General features: G+C 42.1%; 1 protein-coding gene across 5 annotated transcripts in view; it reads left to right on the top strand.

Annotated features, from left to right (window-relative positions):
• The window catches only part of LOC112261443 (long-chain-fatty-acid--CoA ligase 1), a 54,160-nt gene extending 32,358 nt beyond the window's left edge, over window positions 1–21,802 (top strand). For all 5 annotated transcript variants that reach the window (XM_024436766.2, XM_024436767.2, XM_024436765.1 and 2 more), the window contains exons 3-21: window positions 765–879; window positions 3,348–3,412; window positions 3,704–3,805; window positions 4,312–4,411; window positions 5,091–5,266; window positions 5,498–5,530; window positions 5,712–5,763; window positions 6,717–6,790; window positions 7,991–8,068; window positions 8,816–8,950; window positions 9,498–9,632; window positions 11,385–11,480; window positions 12,053–12,125; window positions 12,378–12,466; window positions 16,762–16,878; window positions 17,581–17,724; window positions 17,954–18,055; window positions 19,587–19,658; window positions 19,892–21,802. In XM_024436766.2, coding sequence (XP_024292534.1) covers window positions 765–879; window positions 3,348–3,412; window positions 3,704–3,805; window positions 4,312–4,411; window positions 5,091–5,266; window positions 5,498–5,530; window positions 5,712–5,763; window positions 6,717–6,790; window positions 7,991–8,068; window positions 8,816–8,950; window positions 9,498–9,632; window positions 11,385–11,480; window positions 12,053–12,125; window positions 12,378–12,466; window positions 16,762–16,878; window positions 17,581–17,724; window positions 17,954–18,055; window positions 19,587–19,658; window positions 19,892–20,032 — 1,899 coding nt within the window. In that variant the 3' untranslated portion in view covers window positions 20,033–21,802. The remainder of the gene's footprint in view (window positions 1–764; window positions 880–3,347; window positions 3,413–3,703; window positions 3,806–4,311; window positions 4,412–5,090; window positions 5,267–5,497; window positions 5,531–5,711; window positions 5,764–6,716; window positions 6,791–7,990; window positions 8,069–8,815; window positions 8,951–9,497; window positions 9,633–11,384; window positions 11,481–12,052; window positions 12,126–12,377; window positions 12,467–16,761; window positions 16,879–17,580; window positions 17,725–17,953; window positions 18,056–19,586; window positions 19,659–19,891) is intronic.
• Window positions 21,803–22,513: the final 711 nt, after the last annotated feature.

Raw genomic sequence — 22,513 nt, 5'->3', positions numbered from 1 at the left:
ATCTGGGGAGTGCCTTTTGGATGTTCGGCATTTCAGCAAGCTACCTAAAAGTGATTCCTGAGTGTAGCTGCTATGCCACTTGCAATATTTTAACACAAGGGTTACATGGAGAGCGTGACAAACATAGTTACACTCTATTTTAGCTAAGACTTGTGACATGTTAATGGTTGGTTTGAGTGCAGGAAGTTAAGTGTGGTAAAACAGTTATTGCCTTTGTTCAGACTAACCGATTCTTTCAGTTCGTTTTTTACCATGGTCCTTGGGATACACAGTGAGCAAGCATTTTTTTTTTCTTCTGCCCAGCAGTAACACTTTCATTTCAGTGGATTGAGGCCTTGATTAATTGAATCAGGTGTGTTCATACTGTGTTGGAACAAAAGCTGGCACACCCTGTGGGCCCCAAGATTGATTAAAACTGCTCTGAGTGATGGGCGAGATCTCCCCCCCTGCAAGGACCAGTGTGGACGCATGCCTTTGTTCCAGCCAAGCAGTTACTATTCTACTAATCACCTAATCATAACCAAATTCTTGATTGAAGATTATTTGAATTAGGTGCGTTGCTGCTTGGCTAGAACAGAAGTCTGCGCACACACCAGCCCTCACAGGGTAAAGCTGTCCCGTCCACCCCAATTCTAAGTGGATCAGTTATTTCAGTGGGGGGGTGATTTTTTTTTTATTTTTATTTTTTTACATAAAAAAAAAAAAATCCATTTCAAAACATTCTTAGGTTTTAACTTCTTAATGAAGCCTCGCTCTCTTCACAGGGTGACGGTTACGTCAGGCGGTCCATTCTGAATAACAACGACGAGCACATGACTCACTACTACAGTGACGCACGGACCATGTACGAGGTATTCCTCCGAGGCATGCGGGTGTCCAGTGAGTACTCAACCACAAACAATGTTTTTGGGGCTATATATTTTTTTAAACATTTTTATTTAGTTGAGTTATAGACACAAAGCACAACAGGCATGCAGAAAAACTGACAAATACTCCTAAAAGTAAGCAACTGTATTAGTAAATCAATATTTTGATCATTTGAATAATATACAGTTGAAGTTGAAAGTTTACATACACCTTAGCCAAATACATTTAAACTTTTTTCACAATTCCTTACATTTAATATAGTAAAATTCCCTGTCTTAGGTCAGTTAGGATCACCATGTTATTTTAACAATGTGAAATGTCAGAATAATAGTAGAGAGAAGTGAAGATTCCAGCTTTTATTTCTTTCATCACATTCCCAGTGGGTCAGAAGTTTACACACACTCAATTAGTATTTGGTAGCATTGCCTTTAAATTGTTTAACTTGGGTCAATGTTTCAGATGGCATTCCACAAGCTTCCTACAATCATTTGGGTGAATTTTGGCCCATTCCTCCTGACAGAGCTGGTGTAACTTGAGTCAGGTTTGTAGGCCTCCAAGCTCGCACATGCTTTTTCAGTTCCGACCAAATTTTCAATAGGATTGAGGTCAGCGCTTTGTGAGGGCCACTCCAATACCTTGACTTTGTTGTCCTTACGCCATTTTGCCACAACTTTGGAAGTATGCTTGGGGTCATTGTCCATTTGGAAGACTATTTGCGACCAAGCTTTAACTTCCTGACTGTCTTGATGTTGCTTCAAATATATCCACAATTTTCCGTCCTCAAAGCACCCCCACAACCTGATGCTGCCAACCCTGTGCTTCACGGTTGGGATGGTGTGCTTCAGCTTGCAAGCATCCCCCTTTTTCCTCCAAACCATAACGATGGTCATTATGTTCAAACAATTCTATTTGTGTCATCAGACCAGAGGACATTTCTCCAAAAAGTACGATCTTTGTCCCCATGTGCAGTCGCAAACCGTAGTTTGGATTTTTTTATGGCGGTTTTGGAGCAGTGGCTTCCTCCTTGCTGAGCGGCCTTTCAGGTTATGTCGATATAGGACTCGTTTTACTGTGGATATAGATACTTTTGTACCGTTTCCTCCAGCATCTTCCCAAGGTCCTTTGCTGCTGTTCTGGGATTGATTTGCACTTTTCGCACCAAAGTACATTCATCTCTAGGAGTCAGAACGTGTCTCCTTCCTGAGCGGTATGACGGCTGCGTGGTCCAAAGGTGTTTATACTTTCGTACTTGTTAGTACAGATGAACGTGGTACCTTCATGCGCTTGAAAATTGCTCCCAAGGACGAACAAGATTGGAGGTCTACAATTTTTTTTTCTGACAGTACCGGTACCCACTTTTTATATAGCCTCATTATTGTTTATTTTATTTCTTACTGATTTTCTTTATTTTTTTTCCCATGACATCAAGCAAAGAGGCACGGAGTTTGAAGGTAGGCCTTGAAATACAACGAAAGGGACACCTCCAATTGACTCAAATGATGTCAATTAGCCTATCAGAAGCTTCTAAAGTCATGACATTTTCTGGAGTTTTCCAAGCTTTTTAAAGGCAGTCAACTTAGTGTATGTAAACTTCTGACCCACTGGAATTGTGATACAGTGAAATAATCTGTCTGTAAACAATTGTTGGAAAAATTACTTGTCATGCACAAAGTTGATGTCCTAACAGACTAGTTTAACAGGAAATTTGTGGAGTGGTTGAAAAACACATTTTTAATGACTCCACCCTCAGTGTATGTGAACTTCCGACTTCAACTGTATGTGCAGTACGCTGATGCAAATAGTCTGTATATATATATTGTAAAAACGAGGGAACCACAACACTGATTTGATGTGCCTAATTCAATTGAAATCCCCACCTACCATATTATACAGTTATCATACCTTAAATTCCTAAGAGGTAGAGTTTCAGGCTTTCTTACAACTTTGTCTGCATCATGCTATTCTTTCTAGCAGCACACTATTGGGATGTTCGCATTGTTCTCTGCAAAATTTGTGCATACCTGCCGACCTAAGTTTGTAACCAGACCTGGGTTCAAATACTATTTGAAATCTTTCACATAATTTTAGCCTTTGCTTTTGTCTGTCTGGAGTTCCAGATGCAAGGATTTGAACATGTGCAAATTGGTCCCATTGCACCAGGCAAGCTCAATCAGGCACAGACAAAGTATTTGAAATAATTTCAAATAAGTATTTTAACCCCGGTCTAGTAACTGACTTGTGGTTTATCATCAAATCAATGTGTATTGGTCGCGTACACAGATTTGCACGTTATCGCAGGTGCAGCAAAAGGCTTATGTTTTGAGGGGTAACACTGGAGTAATATTTAGCAATACACACACCTACAAATTCAAACTTTTATATTAAGTTGAGAAGAATATTGTATAAGGACCATAGTTTTACATTAGTAAGCATGTAGAGAACCGCTGAGTTTATCACCAAGGCACTGTCTTACTTTCCAGTTGATAGGCCCTGTCTAGGATCAAGAAAACCCAACCAGCCTTACAAGTGGCTGTCATACCGAGAGGTGAGCTATCTTACCAATTTTTGGTTAGATGGAAAAAGTAGTTCCAGTTGGTTTCTCTTTGAGCAACGGACTTTAGACATTTTACACCTTATTTTGTTCATTTTTTCAGTCTTTATTCAGTCAGTTTTTAGCAATTGACTGAATTGGATATATACGCCATTAACAAATGAGCGATGTGCCAATTTTTATATTTTTTACCTTTTTGAAATTCATATCAGTGAATTTTCTCAAACCGGTATGGTTGTTCAAATGGGGGAAAAGCTGAGCATCTTTACTATTTGTTTTGTAAAGGTGGCAGAAAAAGCCGAGTGCATTGGCTCGGCTCTTCTCCACAGAGGGCACTCCCAGACTGGAGACAAGCATATCGGCATCTTTTCCCAGAACAGGCCAGAGGTAAGAGGAATGAGTAGCAACAATTCTTCTTTCTCGCCCTCTTTCTTACTCTCTCTTGCTTTCACTTGTGCACACATCCCCTTTTACATTCACTGGCTGCGTCTGAATACCTGTACTTGTGTATACTAAAATAAAGTTTAGTATGTAATATTTCAAAAATGTACCAAGCTTTTTGACTAGGATCTAGTATGAATTTCCTCCGCTCTACTAAAGAGAATTTCCAGGATGTCATATTTTGGCTTCTCATCTGAATTTGCTCCACACTATTGAGAAAGCGCATGGTCTTTTCAGATCCAGGTGTGTTTGACAACAGCTTATAGTCTGAAAAGGTGACACCTCAGTATATAAATATGTTGATATTTGTTGCTTACGGGATACATATTTACTAAACCGTCGACGATATAGTATGGATTGTACATAATGTATATACTTTTAGCAAGAATGATTTCAGACCCGGTGTGTGAATTTGACCCCCATACTGATGTTATCCTTGTCCTCTCCTACAGTGGACCATTTCAGAGCTGGCCTGTTACACATACTCCCTGGTGTGTGTACCACTGTATGACACGCTAGGCCTCGAGGCCATTGAATACATCATCGACCAAGGTATGTCACAAGGCAACCACAAATGGCATTTGGTACAAGGTCACACTAGTGCAGCCTGATATCCAACATCGACCACTAGACTTTTCCGTAGAAATAGAATTGCTAGAACAGGAAAAGCCCCTTAGATTATGGCAATTTTACTCATGGGTACCACACACTCAATATTCTATATTACTGCAGTTATTTCGAGCTGAATGGGTTGGAGAGATGCAAGTACTATGGTAGAAGTTCCAATTCAGAAAGCAAGGTGCGGCTATTACCATAGATCGTACACATATTGAATCCTTCCAGATCTACACGGTGTGCTAAGGGGCTACAGTAGCTACATTCCACACTGGCAAACGTATCTGTCTTAGCTTCCTCACCAGCTGTAGAATGAACTAGTATCAAGCAGCAGACACGGCGGCCCTCAAAGATTTGTTCATGATATAGAAGTTATCATTTGAACATAAGTTTATAAAGCACTGAACTCACACTGAAACCGTAAAAGAAATGTAATCTGCATTAACTGTCATTTAAATGACAAGTCATGGTTGTCACCTGTTGTAGGCATTCTACAAAAACATTACATTTATGTGTAACTAAGTACATTTCTCAGGACAAAAGACAGGACTACAGAGCATTCAAAAATAACAGTTGACCATAAAAGACAAAACCCAGTGCCATCCCATGTTCTCAGCCGCTATCTCTACGGTGATCTGTGACTTGGTGGACAAAGTGCGGCTCATCCTGGACTGCGTGAGCGGCAAGGAGCACACATTGAAGACAATCGTGGTCATGGAGGACTTCGACAAGGAGCTTGTGGCCTGCGGACAGCAGAGCGGCATCGAGATCCTTAGCCTGAAGGATGTGGAGGTAAGCTCTAAAATGTCATGAACTTCTATGTTTACAGTAGACGCGTTTTAGCAAAGGCTCTTATCCAGAGGCTCATAGATCAAAATGAGCACTCTGCTTGAACACGCTGGTTTTCTCAATGTTCTCTAGTTTTATTTGATTATGCTTATCCCAGCGAGCTAATGTTTCAATGCGGGGGAAATGAAACTGAATTATGTCGTGTTTTCTTTATGGTTTCTTTGTCACCCTCAGGCTGTTGGCAAAGCCCACCACCAGCAGCCATTGGTAAGTAGGACTGCACAAAGCCATATTGCGATTAATTCAAACAGTGGTGATTTTGATGAATCCCAAAGAAACAAGTAATAGAATAATAACCTGTCTTTGTTATTTGTTTGAGTATCTGATATGTCTGTACTGTTAAAGTAACATGCTACTAGATCTTAAATCTCTTTTTGGTCTGCTATAGCCCCCAACACCAGATGACCTGGCACTCATCTGCTTCACTAGTGGAACCACAGGTGTGTGGTGTGTGTGTGTGTGTGCATTAATTCTGCTTTCATGTCATTACTCTGTATTTCACAATGTAGATATCCCACATTAAACAAATCTATTTTATATGACTTGGTACCGGTACCCACTGTATATAGCCTCATTGTTTATTTTATTTATTTTATTTCTTACTTTAGTTTATTTAGTAAATATTTTCTTAATTCTATTTATTGAACTGCATTGTTGGTTTAAGGGCTTGTAAGTAAGCATTTCACAGTAAGGTCTAAACCTGTTGTATTCGGCACATGTGACAAATAAAATAATTGATTTGAGATACCTGTCCTGAAACCCCATAGAGTAAGCAATGCAGAGGTAGAAGCACAGTGGCAAGGAAACTCCTTGGAAGGCAGGAAGAAACCTAGAGGAACAAGGCTTTGAGAGGTGGCCTGTCCTCTTCTGGCTGTACCGGGTAGAGATTTAACAGTACCGTTTAAGGCCAGATTGAAAAAACACAATCTGTTCATAGAGGACCAGCAGGGTCAGAAAATAACCATAATGGCTATAGAGGGTTCAAACACTTCAAGACGCTAAGGTCAGACTTTTCATAGTCAGGGATTTCAAAGTAGGGAGAGTAGACATTGTAAAAGTATGAACAGTCTTACTGGAAAGCAACACAGTAGAAAAAATAGGCCAGTACACTGACGTGTCGTGTAATACATTTAATACAAATGGTATGATAGTCAAGTGTGGAGTAACACTGTATATGCAAGCATGATCAGGAGGATGTGTGTTACACTTGGACCCTCGTGACAAGAGTGATCCAGTTGATGAAAAACGGTACTAATCCATTGTGTGTTTCCATGAATGGAGACTCCCACACGTTAATTACTGACTCTTTTATTAGTGATATTGCGTACTGGAAATATGATACATCTAACCATCAAGATTTAATAAACGGTCACTTGTTTTCTTTTACTCCCAGGAAACCCAAAGGGTGGAATGCTTACACATGGCAATGTCATCGCCAATTGCGCTGCTTTCATCAAAATAACAGAGGTAAACTAACCACCCTTTTGATTAATTTGTTCCCTGAATGGCGTATCACAGGAAATGTAAGCATTGTGAATATCAAAAAATATAGGCATCATGACACGTGATTTGCATGACAACATATTTGAAATTTGGCCACTGCATATTCTCACAGAAGGCAGATTGCATACTGTTTGTTCTCATGAAAAGTCTTGTTTGGGGCATTGGGATACTAGTTTAACAACTGAGAGACCCCCAAAGTTCTCCAAATCGACGCTCCTTAGTCTCCAATCTTCTTAGTTAGAGAACTAACATGAGAATCTGAGCAAGGTGTGTAAATGCAATAACAAGCAGCTGACGTGTAAAAACAACAAATCAAGTTTTGTGCTCGAATATTGTTTATGGCTGCCCAATTCTTATATTTTGCCAACATGGTCTTTTGACCAATCAGATCACGTATTTTGCCCAATTATTGGGCTGCCTGTGTAAATGCAGCCTATGTGTTTTGGTGTATATGGCAACCTCTGTTTTGTGACGCTAACACATCATCAGAAGTGTTTTTCTTATAACAGTAAGTAGAATTTATTCAACCTGGGAACGATGGAAAACTATTTCTTATTTGCAACAACAAACCTGGCTTAACAGCTTTTTTTTATCTTAACATTTGCCTCTGCCTTAGATGGGCAAGTAAAACAGAATGGGGACTTATTATGGGGTGGCTGGTACCCTAGTGGTTAGAGCATTGTTTAATCGAAAGGTTGCTAGATCGACTCCCCGAGCTCACAAGGTAAAAATGTGTCTTTCTGCCCCTGAACAGTGCAGCACTGTTCCCAGTCCATCATTGTAAATAAGAATTTGTTCTTAACTGACTTGCCTAGTTAAATCAAGGTAAAAAGATTATGCTTAGTGTCATGTTAATATGTACTGTTGTATTCCACACTGTATAAAGCTGCTATTTTCCAAGCCTTGCTGCCGCCCTGCTAAATGTCCTTTAAAATCAAGCCAGTTATTTGTTTTCTTGCTTTTGTTCCTCAATCTTTGACTTTCCTGTCTGTCCTATCTGTTCCCTCTTCCTTTTTTTCCATTCCATGTATTTTTCTGCCCAGTGTCTACTCAGAACATACTCGAGCACATCCTTAGTGCTGGACTTATCTCCTTCCTACCATTGGCCCACATGTTTGAGAAGGTTTTTGAGGTAATGTAATACCTGACGTGTGTCTTCCACAGGTGCACTGCATGCTGAACCTCCACGACATTCACATGTCCTACCTACCTCTAGCACACATGTTTGAGAGGGTGGTGGAGGTATGTACTGAAACCAATAGAATGAGGAGAAGCAGGAACCCCTTGTTTCATTTCACCCTTGTTAATACGAAGACAGTTTTTTTTCGACAGGGGGGGATGCTATTGCCCCATGCTACAGTGTTTTTTGTTATGAAAGAAAAACATGCAGAATTATTTTTTTAGGGTGTGCTTTAGGATATATACATAGTGTATTTGACCTTAAAGCGTCAATCAGCAGTATAAACAATAACAAAGTAGTCTCCCCACCCCTGGTTCTGTTAAAAAGCTGAGGGATGGGGCTGTAGAAATTGAATCGTTCTCAAATTCATAGATTGCTATGGATGTAACGATTGATCATCCGTGATATCAACATTATACTTTTAGCCTTGTTTTGTGGCTATATTTTCTTTGTTTACAGAGTAAAACGAGCTTATATTTTGGGTTCTGATGGGGTATGATAGTTGGACTAAGCTCATCAGGCATAAGTCATATTCTTTGTGTGTACCATTTTTTTTAAATTTATTTATTTAAAAGTCCAAAAATGGATGTAGCAATTGTAAATTGCCCCTGTTTAATACACATAATGTCATACTTGCCTTAGCTTGATTTAGTTTTCCCGGTACCATGGAACCACTGGAATAGTCACAAAAGTGCGAACTCTAAGCAAAATCACCTAAAATATATTGAACATATTTGATGCCTGTACTTGGCAGTTAATGGACACTTCCTTTTCGTCTGCCTCCCCCTCACACCACCTCCGTTCTCCAGGGAGTGATCCTGGTGCACGGTGCCCGGATTGGCTACTTTCAGGGGGACATCCGGCTCCTGATGGACGATCTGAAAACCCTGCAGCCCACAGTCTTCCCTGTCGTCCCCCGCCTGCTCAACCGCATGTTTGACAAGGTCAGGTAGACCCTGAGGGATGTTTTCAACAATATGTCCATATCACTTTGTACCGGTAGCTGGATTTATTTGAATTGGACATACACAAGACGAATACAAACATTTCTTAGAACAGTTGTACATGTGTATCGAAACCTTATTTAAAGCATGGGTGGGTGTGGGCAAAGGTTTGTAAATCAAGATGCTTCAAAAACAATTTAAAGGTGTGTTGGACTGAATTCAACTACAGATTTCAAATAGCTCAGTGGCCTAGCTTGATATGGGGTTGATATGTTGTTGAATACTTTCTTCTTTGGAGAAGGGGCAGTATGTAGCCCTGAGGTCAGACAGGCGGACCAGTAGCCAGACAGTCGCTGGTTCAATTCCTGGGCTGGGCAACAAAATAGCAAACTGAACTATCAACCAACGAGCTGCTGCTTTACAGATTGTAGCTACCCATCCACTCCAGTCTTGCCCTTGATGGAGGCACAAGGTTGGGAGCAGGGTAAGAGACAAATATCCTTTGCAAGATGGACAAATAAGATATTTTTCTGTCTCTCCTTCATAGATCTTCGGACAGGCCAACACGCCACTGAAGAGGTGGCTGCTGGTTTTTGCCTCCAGGAGGAAGCATGCAGAGATGATGAATGGTGTGGTCAGGAAGGACAGCTTGTGGGACAAGCTCATCTTCCAAAAAGTCCAGGTACCCATGGATAGGAACCAGATCGTGCTAGAAAGGACTATGTTGACTTTAATGTTGCGACTTACATGAGCTAAGTTTAGGTGTTTTTTAATTTAGTTAGGATTGTGGGTATTGTAAAGACTAGGGTTAATGGTAAAACAATTGGTAAGAAAGAGCCACACATTAGCATTTGTATGAAGTGTTATAATGCAACCCTTAACTTATTGATGGGGGGGTGGAATGCACATGCAAAATTACAAGTTGTCTGCGTTTGTGAGTCCTGTTGTACGTACTGCCAAATTCTCTAAAACAACATTGGATGCGGCTTATGGCAGAGAAATTGACATTACATTTTCTGGCAACAGCTCTGGTGGACATTCCTGCAGTGAGCATGCCAATTGCACACGCCCTCAAAACTGCATATTTTAGTGGCCTTTTGGCCTCAGCACAAGGTGCACATGTGTAATGATTATGCTGTTTAATCCGATTCTTGATATGCCACACCTGTCAGGTGGATGGATTATCTTGGCGAAGGAGAAATGCTCACTAACAGGGATGTAAACAAATTTTTGCACAACTTGAGAGCGAAGCTTTTTGTGTACGGAACATTTCTGGGGCGACGACAAGGTCGAATCATGACGTTGGAGCTCTAGAAAGATGCCAGAGTTCCCGAGTTGGATTACCGTTGAAAACGCATTTTCCCAGTCGGAGCCTTTTTTTTTTCCCCCCCAAGAGTTCCCAGTTGTCTTGAACTCACTGAAGTCTGAGATTTCCGAGTGCGCCAGAAGTCCTGCTGGATTGACAGCATGGCCAATGTTGAATGTTTATCCTTTTAAGCTTGGAAAAGAGACCCTTAAACCCAGATTTGGACCACTCCACTGAATAGCAGGCTAGTGATTGCTTTGCAATGCTTTCAGTTAGCCACTGAGTTGTGTAATGTTTATGGCCAATGAGCACTGATAGGTTTTTATCTATAATTTCTCTTCCTATAACAAGGATTTAAATGGATTTCCCAGTAGATTGTCGACTTGATTCATGATGATGACTGCAAGTTGAGATTGTGAAACTTATGTTGACATGATCAGTCCAATCAAAGCTACGGTAAATATAACGTGATTTTAAAAAATCTGTGGCTTATGACCTTGAGCCGCCATGGATGGGCACTTTTAATGTAACTCTATGGCAGCACCCAAGTGGCTTGAGCACTCCCTGTAGATTTGCGGTGACGTAGTGTCCCTGTCAGTGACAGAACACTGAGCCAATCACGTCGCAACTAGAGAACATTACCAACCCCTACACTCCATATTTTCCGCTGGCTGCCCCACCACCACAGAAAGCACTGAGCAAGGCTGAAATACCTGCATTTTGGAGCTGCCTTAAGAAAGCAAAAAAGAGACCATGTTTGTATGCGGCTTTATTACCTCAATGATTATTATTATTTTTTTAAATGTAAGTTGTTTGTGAACAGATGTGACATGTATTAATGTAAAACAGGCAACGTTAAAAGAACTGGTGGGGTACAAAATGGGTCGCCACTGTTCTTTATGAAGGTTAATCAACTCACTGGTTTGAGACCAGAAAATCAACCAAAAAGGTTTAGGCTGGAGTATTTTCTTTTCTTCCATTAATTTACCAAAAATATATTAAAGAAAATTACTCAAGACACACACGACCCACTCAACCTCCCTCAACCCAAATTTGAGAATCGCTGGTCTATTGTGTGAGGTACAACCATGGCTGTCAATAACGTCTTTTCTCCTTTGTGCTCTCCAGAACAGTCTTGGGGGTCGTGTGAGGCTGATGATCACAGGAGCGGCCCCAGTTTCTCCAACCGTCCTGACGTTCCTTCGTGCCGCACTTGGCTGCCAGGTGAGACTGCCCATCATTGATTTACAAATTTAAATAACAGGTGAACAAAAGGATAAAATCTCTAGTTCAATTCTTCCACCAATCCATTGCTTCTAAATGTGTGGGGAGGAGTGCACAAATGCCCCCTTTCCCAGAGAATTTGGATGCAGAGCCTGGTTGCATTCTAATTCTTTAACCTTCTAAAGAGGTGTGCACTCATTCACTCCCCCTAATGCATTTAAAAGCATTGGATTGGTACAAGCATGGCTGGAAGGAATTTCCCCCATATCCAACACACTAGTCCTTTCCTTTTAAATCCTTTAGGGGGAGTTTACAGGCGCACTCTTTGGGAGAAAGGTATAAAATCAGAATGTAGCCCGTTTCATACCCTAGAGAAGTAGCTCCCTCTTTTGACACTTCCTGTTCAATCATGTTCTCTTTCTATCAGTCAAAACAATCACTTCATGCTTGGGAATCAACCTCCTACCCAACCAGCCTGCTGTGGTGCCGAGGATAGATAATACTAGCATCAGAAACACAAGTTACTCCATTACAGTGCTTTCAAATCAATGTCTGGTGCTTCTACTTAACAGTTTTACGAAGGCTATGGTCAGACTGAGTGCACAGCTGGGTGTACCATGTCCGTGCCTGGGGACTGGACAGCAGGTAATACACACATTCAAGCGTTACCGACACATTCAATTACTACCACATCACACAACGCATACCACCACATGCTTAATCCAACAAGCAAGTCACACATGGCTCTACACCCTCTCTACACCCTGATTATACAAGAACAGTTTTACTTCTGTCTTGTGGCTCACTGGAATCTTCATGAAACCTTAAGAGACCATGTTGGCATTATGAAAGAACAAAGTGTTACTGAAATGTGACAACACATCTCTTTCTGCCCAGGTCATGTGGGGGCTCCACTGCCCTGCAACTATGTAAAGCTGGCAGACGTGACTGAGATGAACTACTTTGCTGCCAATGGGGAAGGAGAGGTGAGGTGTAAAGACAATTGGAAGTCCCACCTTGGTTTCTTGTGTGCCTTTGATTGGAACAGCCAGTCTCAAATTGCTCCCTGTCCCGACCCCTTGGCCCTAACCAGTCGATGTTAGCATGTCTGAATGGGTATAATCACTATAGTGGTAAAGCTTCCACCTTATCTGCAAACATTGAAAGATAAGGTCCAAGTGCAGGCTTTAATACATGCGGTAAAGAGATGTTTGGAGTTTGACCTAAACACCATGGAAATTCCACACATGGGTCCCCCCTGGTGGGGATAGAGACAGAATTTCCTCATTGCCACCCATCAAAATTAGCCTATCAACTCCAATACATGTTCATGTCATTGTCACCAATCATCAAATGTATTTATATAGGCCTTAGATCAGCTGATATCTCAAAGTGCTGTAGAGAAACTCAGCCTAAAACCCCAAACAGCAAGCAATGCAGGTGTAGAAGCACGGTGGCAAGGGAAAAACACCCTAGAGAGGAACTAGGCTATGAGGGGGGCGGGCAGTCCTCTTCTGGCTGTGCCGGGTGGAGATTATAACAGAACATGGCCAAGATGTTCAAATGACCAGCATGGTCAAATAATGATAATCACAGTAGTTGTCGAGGGTGCAACAAGTTAGCAACTCAGAAGTAAATGTCAGTTGGCTTTTCATAGCTGATCATTAAGAGTATCTCTACCACTCCTGCTGTCTCTAGAGTTGAAAACTGCAGGTCTGGGACAGGTAGCACGTCCGGTGAACAGGTCAGAGTTCCATAGCCGCAGGCAGAACTGTTGCAACTGGAGTAGCAGCACGGCCAGGTGGACTGGGGACAGCAAGGAGTCATAATGCCAGGTAGTCCTGAGGCATGGTCCTAGGGCTCAGGTCCTCCGCAAAAGAGTATTAGAGCGCATACTTAAATTCACACTGGACACCGGATAAGACAGGAGAAGTACTCCAGATATAACAGACTGACCCTTGACCCAGACAAACTACTGCAGCATACTGGAGGCTGAGACAGGAGGGATCAGGAGACACTAGCCCCAATCAACTGCATTACACTTAAAAACGACTTCAAATATCACCGATTTTATATGGTTAGCTATGCTACTAGCTTATCCGAACTTATCCAAGTTAGCAAACACACACTATTTCTACAAACGTTTGTGGCCACTCCTTCAAATGAGTGGATTCAGCTATTTTGGTCACACCATTGCTGACATGTGCATGGCTGTGTGCTTGATTTCATACAATCTCCATAGCCAAACATTGGCAGTAGAATGGCCTTACTGAAGAGCTCAGTGACTTTCAACTTGGCACCGTCATAGGATGCCACCTTAGTAAAACGTCTGTCCTGCTTAAGCTCCCCCAGTGAACTGTAAGTGCTGTTGTTGTGAAGTGGAAATGCCTAGTGGCAACAACAGCTCAGCTGCGACGTGGTAGGCCACACAAGCTCACAGATCGGGACCGCCGTAGTGCGTAAAAATCGTCTCTCCTCAGTTGCAACCCTCACTACTCCAAGCTGCCTCCGGAAGCAGCATCAGCACAAGAACTGTTCGTCTGGAGCTTCATGAAATGGGTTTCCATGGCCGTGCCGCCGCACACTAGCCTAAGGTCACAACGCACAATGCCTAGTGTCGGCTGGAGTGGTGTAAAGCTCACTGCCATTGGACTCTGGAGCAGTGGAAACTCTCTCTGGAGTGATGAATCACACTTCTATCTGGAAGTCCGAAGGACGAATTTGGGTTTGGCAAATGCCAGGAGAACGCGAGGAAAAGTGGTCTGGGGCTGTTTTTCATGGTTCTGGCTAATACCCCTTAGATCCAGTGAATGGAAATCTTAATGCTACAGCATACAATGACCATTCTGTGCTTCCAACTTTGTAGCAACAGTTTTGGTGAAGGCTTTTCCTGTTTTAAGCATGACAAAGCAAGGTCCATACAGAAATGGTTTGTCGATTTGGTGTGGAAGAACTTGACTGGCCTGCAAAGAGACCTGAACTAAACCCTTTCAATTACTCTTGGGATGAATTGGAAGGCCGACTGCAACCAGGAGAATTGCCCAACATTACTGCCTGACCTCACTTATGCTCTTGTGCTGCAGGGACTTGCTTCCATTCAGCTAATGTTCCAAAATCTAGTGGAAAGCCTTCTCAGAAGAGTGAAGGCTGTTATAGCATCAAAGGGGGGATCAACTCTATATTAATGCCCATGATTTTGGAATGAGATGTTTGATGAACAGGTATCCATATACAGTTAAGTCAGAAGTTTACATACACTTAGGTTGGATTCAACTTGTTTTTCAACCACTCCACAAATTTCTTGACCGTTTTTCATCCAAAAATTAAAATAGTGCCCACTATATCGAAGAGGTTAACAAACTATAGTTAAGGCAAGTCGGTTAGGACATGTGCGTGACACAAGTAATCCAACAATTGTTTAGACTGTGAACTATAAGTGAAATAATCTCACAATTCCAGTGGGTCAGAAGTGTACATACACTAAATTGACTGTGCCTTTTAAACAGCTTGGAAAATTCCAGAAAATTGCCATTGTCATTTAAAAGCTTCTGATAGGCTAATTGACATCATTTGAGTCAATTGGTGGTATACCTGTGGATGTATTTCAAGGCCTACCTTCAAACTCAGTGCCTCTTTGCGTGACATCATGGGGGAAAAAAAATCAGCCGACCTCAGAAAAAAAATTGTAGACCTCCAAGTCTGGTTCATCCTTGGGAGCAATTTCCAAATGCCTGAAGGTACCACGTTCATCTGCACGAACAATAGTACGCAAGTATAAACACCATGGGACCACGCAGCCGTCATACCGCTCAGGAAGGAGACGTGTTCTGTCTCCTAGACATGAATGTACTTTGGTGCGAAAAGTGCAAATCAATCCCAGGACAGCAGCAAAGGACCTTGTGAAGATGTTGGAGGAAACCGGTACAAAAGTATTTTTGTCTACAGTAAAACAAGCCACTGCTCAAAAACTGCCATTAAAAAAAAGCCAGACTACGGTTTGCAACTGCACATGGGAACAAAGATTGTACTTTTTTGGAGAAATATCCTCTGGTCTGATGAAACAAAAATAGAATTGTTTGGCCATAATGACCATTTTTATGTTTGGAGAAAAAAAGGGGAAGTTTGCAAGCCGAAGAACACCATCCCAACTGTGAAGCACGTGGGTGGCAGCATCATGTTGTGGGGGTGCTTTGCTGCAGGAGGGGCTGGTGCACTTCACAAAATAGATGGTATGACGAGGAAGGACAATTATGTGGATATTTGAAGCAACATCTCAAGGTATCAGTCAGGAAGTTAAAGCTTGGTCGTAAATGTGTCTTCCAAATGGACAATGACCCCAAGCATACTTCCAAAGTTGTGGCAAATGGCTTAAGGACAACAAAGTCAAGGTATTGGAGTGGCCATCACAAAGCCCTGACCTAAATCCTATAGATAATATGTGGGCAGAACTGAAAGCGTGTGCGAGCAAGGATGCCTACAAACTTGACTTACACAAGCTCTGTCAGGAGGAATGGGCCAAAATTCACACAAATGATTGTAGGAAGCTTGTGGAATGCTACCTGAAACATTGACCCAAGTTAAACAATTTAAAGGCAATGCTACCAAATACTAATTGAGTGTGTGTAAACTTCTGACCCACTGGGAATGTGATGAAAGAAATAAAAGCTGGAATCTTCACTTCTCTCTACTATTATTCTGACATTTCACATTGTTAAAATAACGTGGTGATCCTAACTGACCTAAGACAGGAAATTTTTACTAGGACTAAATGTCAGGAATTGTGAAAAGTTTAAATGTATTTGGCTAAGGTGTATGTAAACTTCTGACTTCAACTGTACCTTTGGTCATGTAGTGTGTTTTCTAAACCCTTTTGTACAACTTCTAAATATTTATGCAACGAAAAAACGGCCACATCAGATTTTAGTAACCACATTATGTGCCTGCTAGAACACATTAATCATGACGATTTGACGAATATCCACATTGTTAGAAGGTGTTTTGAATGACCTCCAATGGCAGTGTCCTTGGTCTGCCTTCCATTGATCTCTTTAACGCATGTATTGGGACCTACTGGAATACTGAGATGGGGGTTTTCCCTAGCTTGCTTTATTGGGGTGGGGGTTGTCCAGTTGAATTTTTGCACTGAGATACAGTGCCTTAGACCATTGCACCACTCGGGAGCTTGCTTTGATACTTCACAATTTAATCAATAGCCTTTGAGGAGGTGGGTGTGTAGCCTGGTCTCATGTTTGTTTGTGTACAAAATTCTGCTTCTTTGCAGGTGTGTGTAAAAGGACCAAATGTATTCAAGGGCTACCTGAATGACCCGGAGAAGACTAAGGAGGCCTTGGATCAGGATGGCTGGCTCCACACGGGAGACATTGGGAAGTGGCTGCCTGTAAGTACTGTCAACTCTACATTTAGCCACCTCTGTTTCTCAATGCTGGTCTTTTTTTTTTTTTAGGCTTGATGTTGACTTGATTAGTTGAATCAAGTCTTAGTGCTAGGACAAAACAAAAATGTGTACCTCTTTGGGTCCCCAGGACCAAGATTGGGAAACACTGAGCTAGCCTATAAGGCCGTTTGTCAATTGTCCTATGGTGGGGCTTACAGTGACAATTGTTGTGCCAGAACGTTCACCACACATGCGGTGGAGAGGTGAGGAGTGAAATATGCCGATTAGGTGGCTATGCTGGAATGGGGCCAGGTTGGGAATTTAGCCATGACAATGGGGCTAACACCTCTACTCTTACGGTAATTGCAATGGGATTGTTAATGACCAGAGGGTCAGGACACCGTTTATCGTCCCATCTGAAAGACGGCACACTATGCAGGGCAATGTCCCCTTCACTGCCCTGGGACATTGGATCTCCTTAGCGCTTCAACACCATTGCCAGCAGCATCTGGTATCCCATCCAGGGATCAATCAGAACTGACCCTGCTTAGATGATGACATGGGTACCAGGCAAAAGAGCAGACACTGGCCCACCCCTGCTATTGGGCCTCAATATATGACTGACTAAGAGTAGGAAAGTAGTAATGGGGCTAAATCTGATGTAGTTGATCACTACGGAGTTAAGTTTGTTTACTCTACTTTCAGAATGGCATTTTGAAGATTGTGGACAGGAAGAAGCACATCTTCAAGCTGGCTCAAGGAGAGTACATTGCCCCGGAGAAGGTCGAGAACATCTACATCCGGAGCGACCCGGTGGCCCAGATCTTTGTCCATGGCGATAGCTTGCAGGTGTGTGACAAACCAAATACTTTCTATTGAAGCACTTTGTTTGTGGTTGGGTATGTACGTGCATAATGTTTGTTGTGGCTGTATTCACCATTTAACTGAAACTTGTTTTGGTTACACTTATGACTTTCATGTATAAGCCACTGCTTGTAAATGTTGATACATTTGTAAATTAGTATAAATGCTTATGAATTGTAAAAACAAATGTTTGACAATGTCTTGTTTGGCACAGGCATGCCTGGTGGGCATTGTGGTGCCTGATCCAGACTTCTTACCAGGATGGGCAAAGAAGAAGGGCATCGAGGGTTCTTATTTGGAGATGTGCGCAAGCAAGGTTAGCTAGCTTCAATGTTATGGCAGATTTACCATCAACTAACAGTGTATTCAGTGGCTAATTTCCACAGTCCACGCTCTTAAACTTCAAGTGTTGTCCTCAGAAAAATGTCACTGAAGCTTGAAGAGCCTCTACAGTAACTCATTGACCAAACACACCAAGACAGTTGTGAAGAGGGCACAACAATGCCTTTTCCCCCTCAGGAGGTCCCCAGATCCTCAACGTTCTACAGCTGCACCATCGAGAACCGATTGCATCACTGCCTGGTATGGCAAATGTTTGGCATCCGACCGTAAGGTGCTACAGAGTGTAGTGCATACGGCCCAGTACATCACTGGGGCCCAAGCTTCCTGCCATCTAGCAGCATACCACTGCTGGAATGCTTCTGAAGCTAAGCAGGGTTGGTCCTGGTCAGTCCCTGGATGGGAGACCAGATGCTGCTGGAAGTGGTGTTGGAGGGCCAGTACGAGGCACTCTTTCCTCTGGTCTAAAAAAATATCCCGTTGCCCTGTGTTGGGTGCCGTCTTTCGGATGGGACGTTAAACGGGTGTCCTGACTGAGGTCATTAAAGATCCCATGGGACTTATCGTAAGAGTAGGGGTGTTAACCCCGGTGTCCTGGTTAAATTCCCAATCTGGCCCTCAAACCATCACGGTCACCTAATAAGCCCCAGTTTACAATTGGCTCATTATTCCCCCTCTACTCTAACTATTCCCCAGGTCGTTGCTGCAAATGAGAACGTGTTCTCAGTCAACTTACCTGGTAAAATAATGGATAAATAAATAAAAAATCCAGGACTTATATATTAGGCGGTGTCAGAGGAAGGCCCAACAAATTGTCAGACTCCAATCACCCAAGTCATAGTTCTCTCTGCTACCTCACGGCAAGCGATACCGGAGTGCCAAGTCTAGGTCCAAGAGGCTCCTTAACAGCTTCTACCCCCAAGCTATAAAACTGCTAAACAATTTCCCCCCCCGTTTTACACCGCTGCTACTCACTGTTTATTATCTATGCATAATCACTTTACCCCAACCTACAAGTACAAATTACCTCGACTAACTTGTATCCCTGCACATTGACTCTGTACCGGTAACCCCTGTATATAGCCTCGTTATTGTTTGGTTTAATTTTATTTCTTTATGTAGTAAATATTTTCTTAACTCTATTTCTTGAACTGCATTGTTGGTTAAGGGCTTGTAAGTAAGCGTTTAACGGTAAGGTCTACACCTGTTGTATTTGGCGCATGTGACAAATACAATTTGATTTGGAGTGTAAAGCCTTAGAATAAAGCAATGTATTGGACATGCTAGCGTGGATGTCAGAACAAGGCCAATCTCCTCTCAAACACTCATCACAGTTTCTGTTTGTACTGAAAGTGTCCAAAAAAATGGGACTGCTGACATGCACATTTTTTGGGGGGGATTGTATTAACAATAGACTAATGAACAAAATACTTCAAGATAGTTTGAGTGAACTATCCCTTTTAAGTACAGCCATTAAGATGAATTGTCTAAAGTGCCTGTCTTTCCAGGAGTTGAAAAATGCCATTCTGGAGGACATTCTGAGGCTGGGGAAAGAAGGGGGGCTGAAGTCTTTTGAGCAGGTAAGGCATCCTTCCTAAAGCTCCACACTCTCCTTAGGCACCATTTAGACAAGATAACGCTCACAAGCGATGTTGGTGCCAAAATGTGCATGATTATAATGCTGCCTCTAGCCCAGAGTACTCTTGGATAAAAAAACAACTACATTTGCATCTCAATGGGACACGGCTTGTTAAATAAAAGCTAAATGCATAATAAGCGGAATAATGAAGAACATACTCTCTGTCCCGTGCAGGTGAGAGATATCTCGCTGCACACGGAGATGTTCTCTGTCCAGAACGGCCTCCTGACGCCCACGCTCAAGGCCAAGAGGACCGACCTCCGCAGTCACTTCCAAGAGCAGATTGACCTGCTCTATGCGAAGATCAAGATGTGAACCCCCGGTTGAGGGGAAAGGGAAGCAGAGGGTGACGATCATCTGGAAACCATAGCCCGCTCCACTTGAATGTAATGCTCCTCGGATGTGATGATTGACGACGGTTGTGCCCTCCCTTGTCTACTGTGACAGTGTCTTTGGTCCCTTTGCGATGGAGCGGGAGGGAGACGGTTATGTTAGAGGCCTAGACCGGGATTTGTACAAATGCAGGTAGACCCATGCACTGCGATTAGACTTTTAAAGGCATTTTTTTTAAAGTAAATTGCAGTGCACAGGTTTATCTACGTTTGTTTATATCTAGGCCGTAGTGAAAGAGGGAGATTCATGCCTTACTGTCCATGTGACGCTCTGTGTCAACCATTCCTGTCATCCATTTCAAGTGCCTATTGAGTTTGGAGTTTCTCGACCATCTCACGGTCGGTAATCCCTCAATTGTCAGTTTCAATTAACTAATTTTACTAATCATATCCAAATTTTGACAAACTTTAGATTATTATTTTATGTTAATACCACACCCATGCAGATGTTTCAGTATCACCCTTGTTCAACTTGAGATACAGTAGCTATTTATAGCAGTCTATTTAATGATTGTCTCTTGATTTAATTTGATATTTAATATCATTGAATGTTACTGTAAGTAGTGTGTCTGTATAAGGGGGGGAAAAATCATGAGGACATCAATGGGTCATGGTTGATACAGGAAGTGCCATGTTTTCTTTTTCTCTGCATACCAACGTTGAACTGTCAGAAGGCCTAGTCTGAACCTTTCTGAACAGTTCCAGATCTATTTTACACATGACAAGTAGGAAGATGTCCATTCAGAAAGGTGTTATGATTTTCTGAACCGCTAATAGTACAAAAGCCTGGCAAAGGAAACAAGCCTTCTACACAGCAGGGATAAAAGACTAGGTTGTGTGTTTTCGTTCTGGTATTGCACATGCAAAGTGCCACTGTTTCTGCTCTTACACAGAAACATTTATTCCGTAAGTGTTCTTAAAACTACAGTGGCCTCAATGTGCCAAAATGCACACGCTGGTACCTGTCCTATCCACAGAACTTAGTCCTGTCGGCCAATTGGAACCTGGGTCGTAATTCTGAAGGCAACAATCAGTAGCCAGCTGCCCAATTCCGATTCTCTTTCCGAAATGTGCACTTTTTCAGAAAAGGAATAATTGGGTGTAAGAAATGATGCAAGGTCTCATGTAAGCTAGCCCATGCTTACACATCCAATGCTTTTAAATGTTTTCAAATGGAGGTGGTAAAACTGACCTTTGTCCAATTGAACTGCACACTCACCATCCATTTGAAGATGTTTGCTCCCATTTGATGCCTAATGAAGGATACCCTGGAGAATGATCAGGTTAAGCTGGTTTAGACCAGTACCAAGCCATGGCTCACTGGCCCCTTGCAAGCTTACTTTTGTGGACAAAAATAGTGATTTGTGTTAGGCCTAACCAACCATTTACCTCAAGGAACTACATTATAGACATTTGTCTCCTTTGCAATCTAGCAAGGGTCCTTTTGTGAATTCAGGTTATTTAACAATGAATTAAGTGCTCATGATACACATTGACCTGTTTGTTAACATTGTTCTGTACTGGGTTTCTGCTTAGATCACGTTATCGAGACACCGTCAGATGGCCAATACTAGGAACTTGACCTCTCTTTAAATCGACTTAGCCGTGTTCGGTTTCGATGTGTTTTGTACAGGAGTAGAAACCATACCTTTTCATTTACTTGACTGTACCAAATAAACACTTTGTCCCTGTGCTCTCTGATTCATCCTTTTTTTGTTGTATACAGACATTATTTGATGTATGCAATACGGTAACTGATTTAAGTCATCACAAAAATGTTAAACTTTATAAGATGCATGGTTTTATTTAGATTCCCATTAGCTTTTGTAGAAGCATCTGCTACTCTTCTTGGGGTCCACAAAAAAATACATGACAGTAACACTAAGGACAGTCACACAAGAACAACACAATGTTGTTACCTCACAGTCCCCGCCGTTCCATAAGATGTCTAATTCAGTTCCTAAAGGTAATTTTACTGTTTGCTTGAGTGTTTGGAGTTCCATGCGATCATGGCTCTGTATAATACTATGCGTTGCCATGATTTTGTTTTGGACCTGGGGACTGAAGAGACCCCTGGTGGCATGTCTTGTGGGATAAACATGGGTGTCTGAGCTGAATGTTATTTGATTATGAAGACAATCTGGAGTTTTCAGTGCAGTAATACTTCTCATGAAACCTAGAGTAACTACTTCTCTTCTATCATGAACCCTCGACCAGGATGGACTGGTGTGTTAGTTCTATATGTGCTGCTCTGTGTTGAGCCAGCTGCAGCTTTGCTAGGTCTGTCTTTGCCGCACTTGACCATATTACCGGACACACAGTAATCAAGGTGGGACAAGACCAGAGCCTTAACTAGTACAGTTAGATTTTTGTATTAAACTCCGAACTTTTTAACACACACCCC

Source organism: Oncorhynchus tshawytscha, linkage group LG11 (genome assembly GCF_018296145.1).
Source record: "Oncorhynchus tshawytscha isolate Ot180627B linkage group LG11, Otsh_v2.0, whole genome shotgun sequence".
In the NCBI taxonomy this organism is placed as follows: domain Eukaryota; kingdom Metazoa; phylum Chordata; class Actinopteri; order Salmoniformes; family Salmonidae; genus Oncorhynchus; species Oncorhynchus tshawytscha.
The sequence above is the reverse complement of the archived record's forward strand: the minus strand, read 5'-3'. Positions and strand labels throughout refer to the sequence as shown.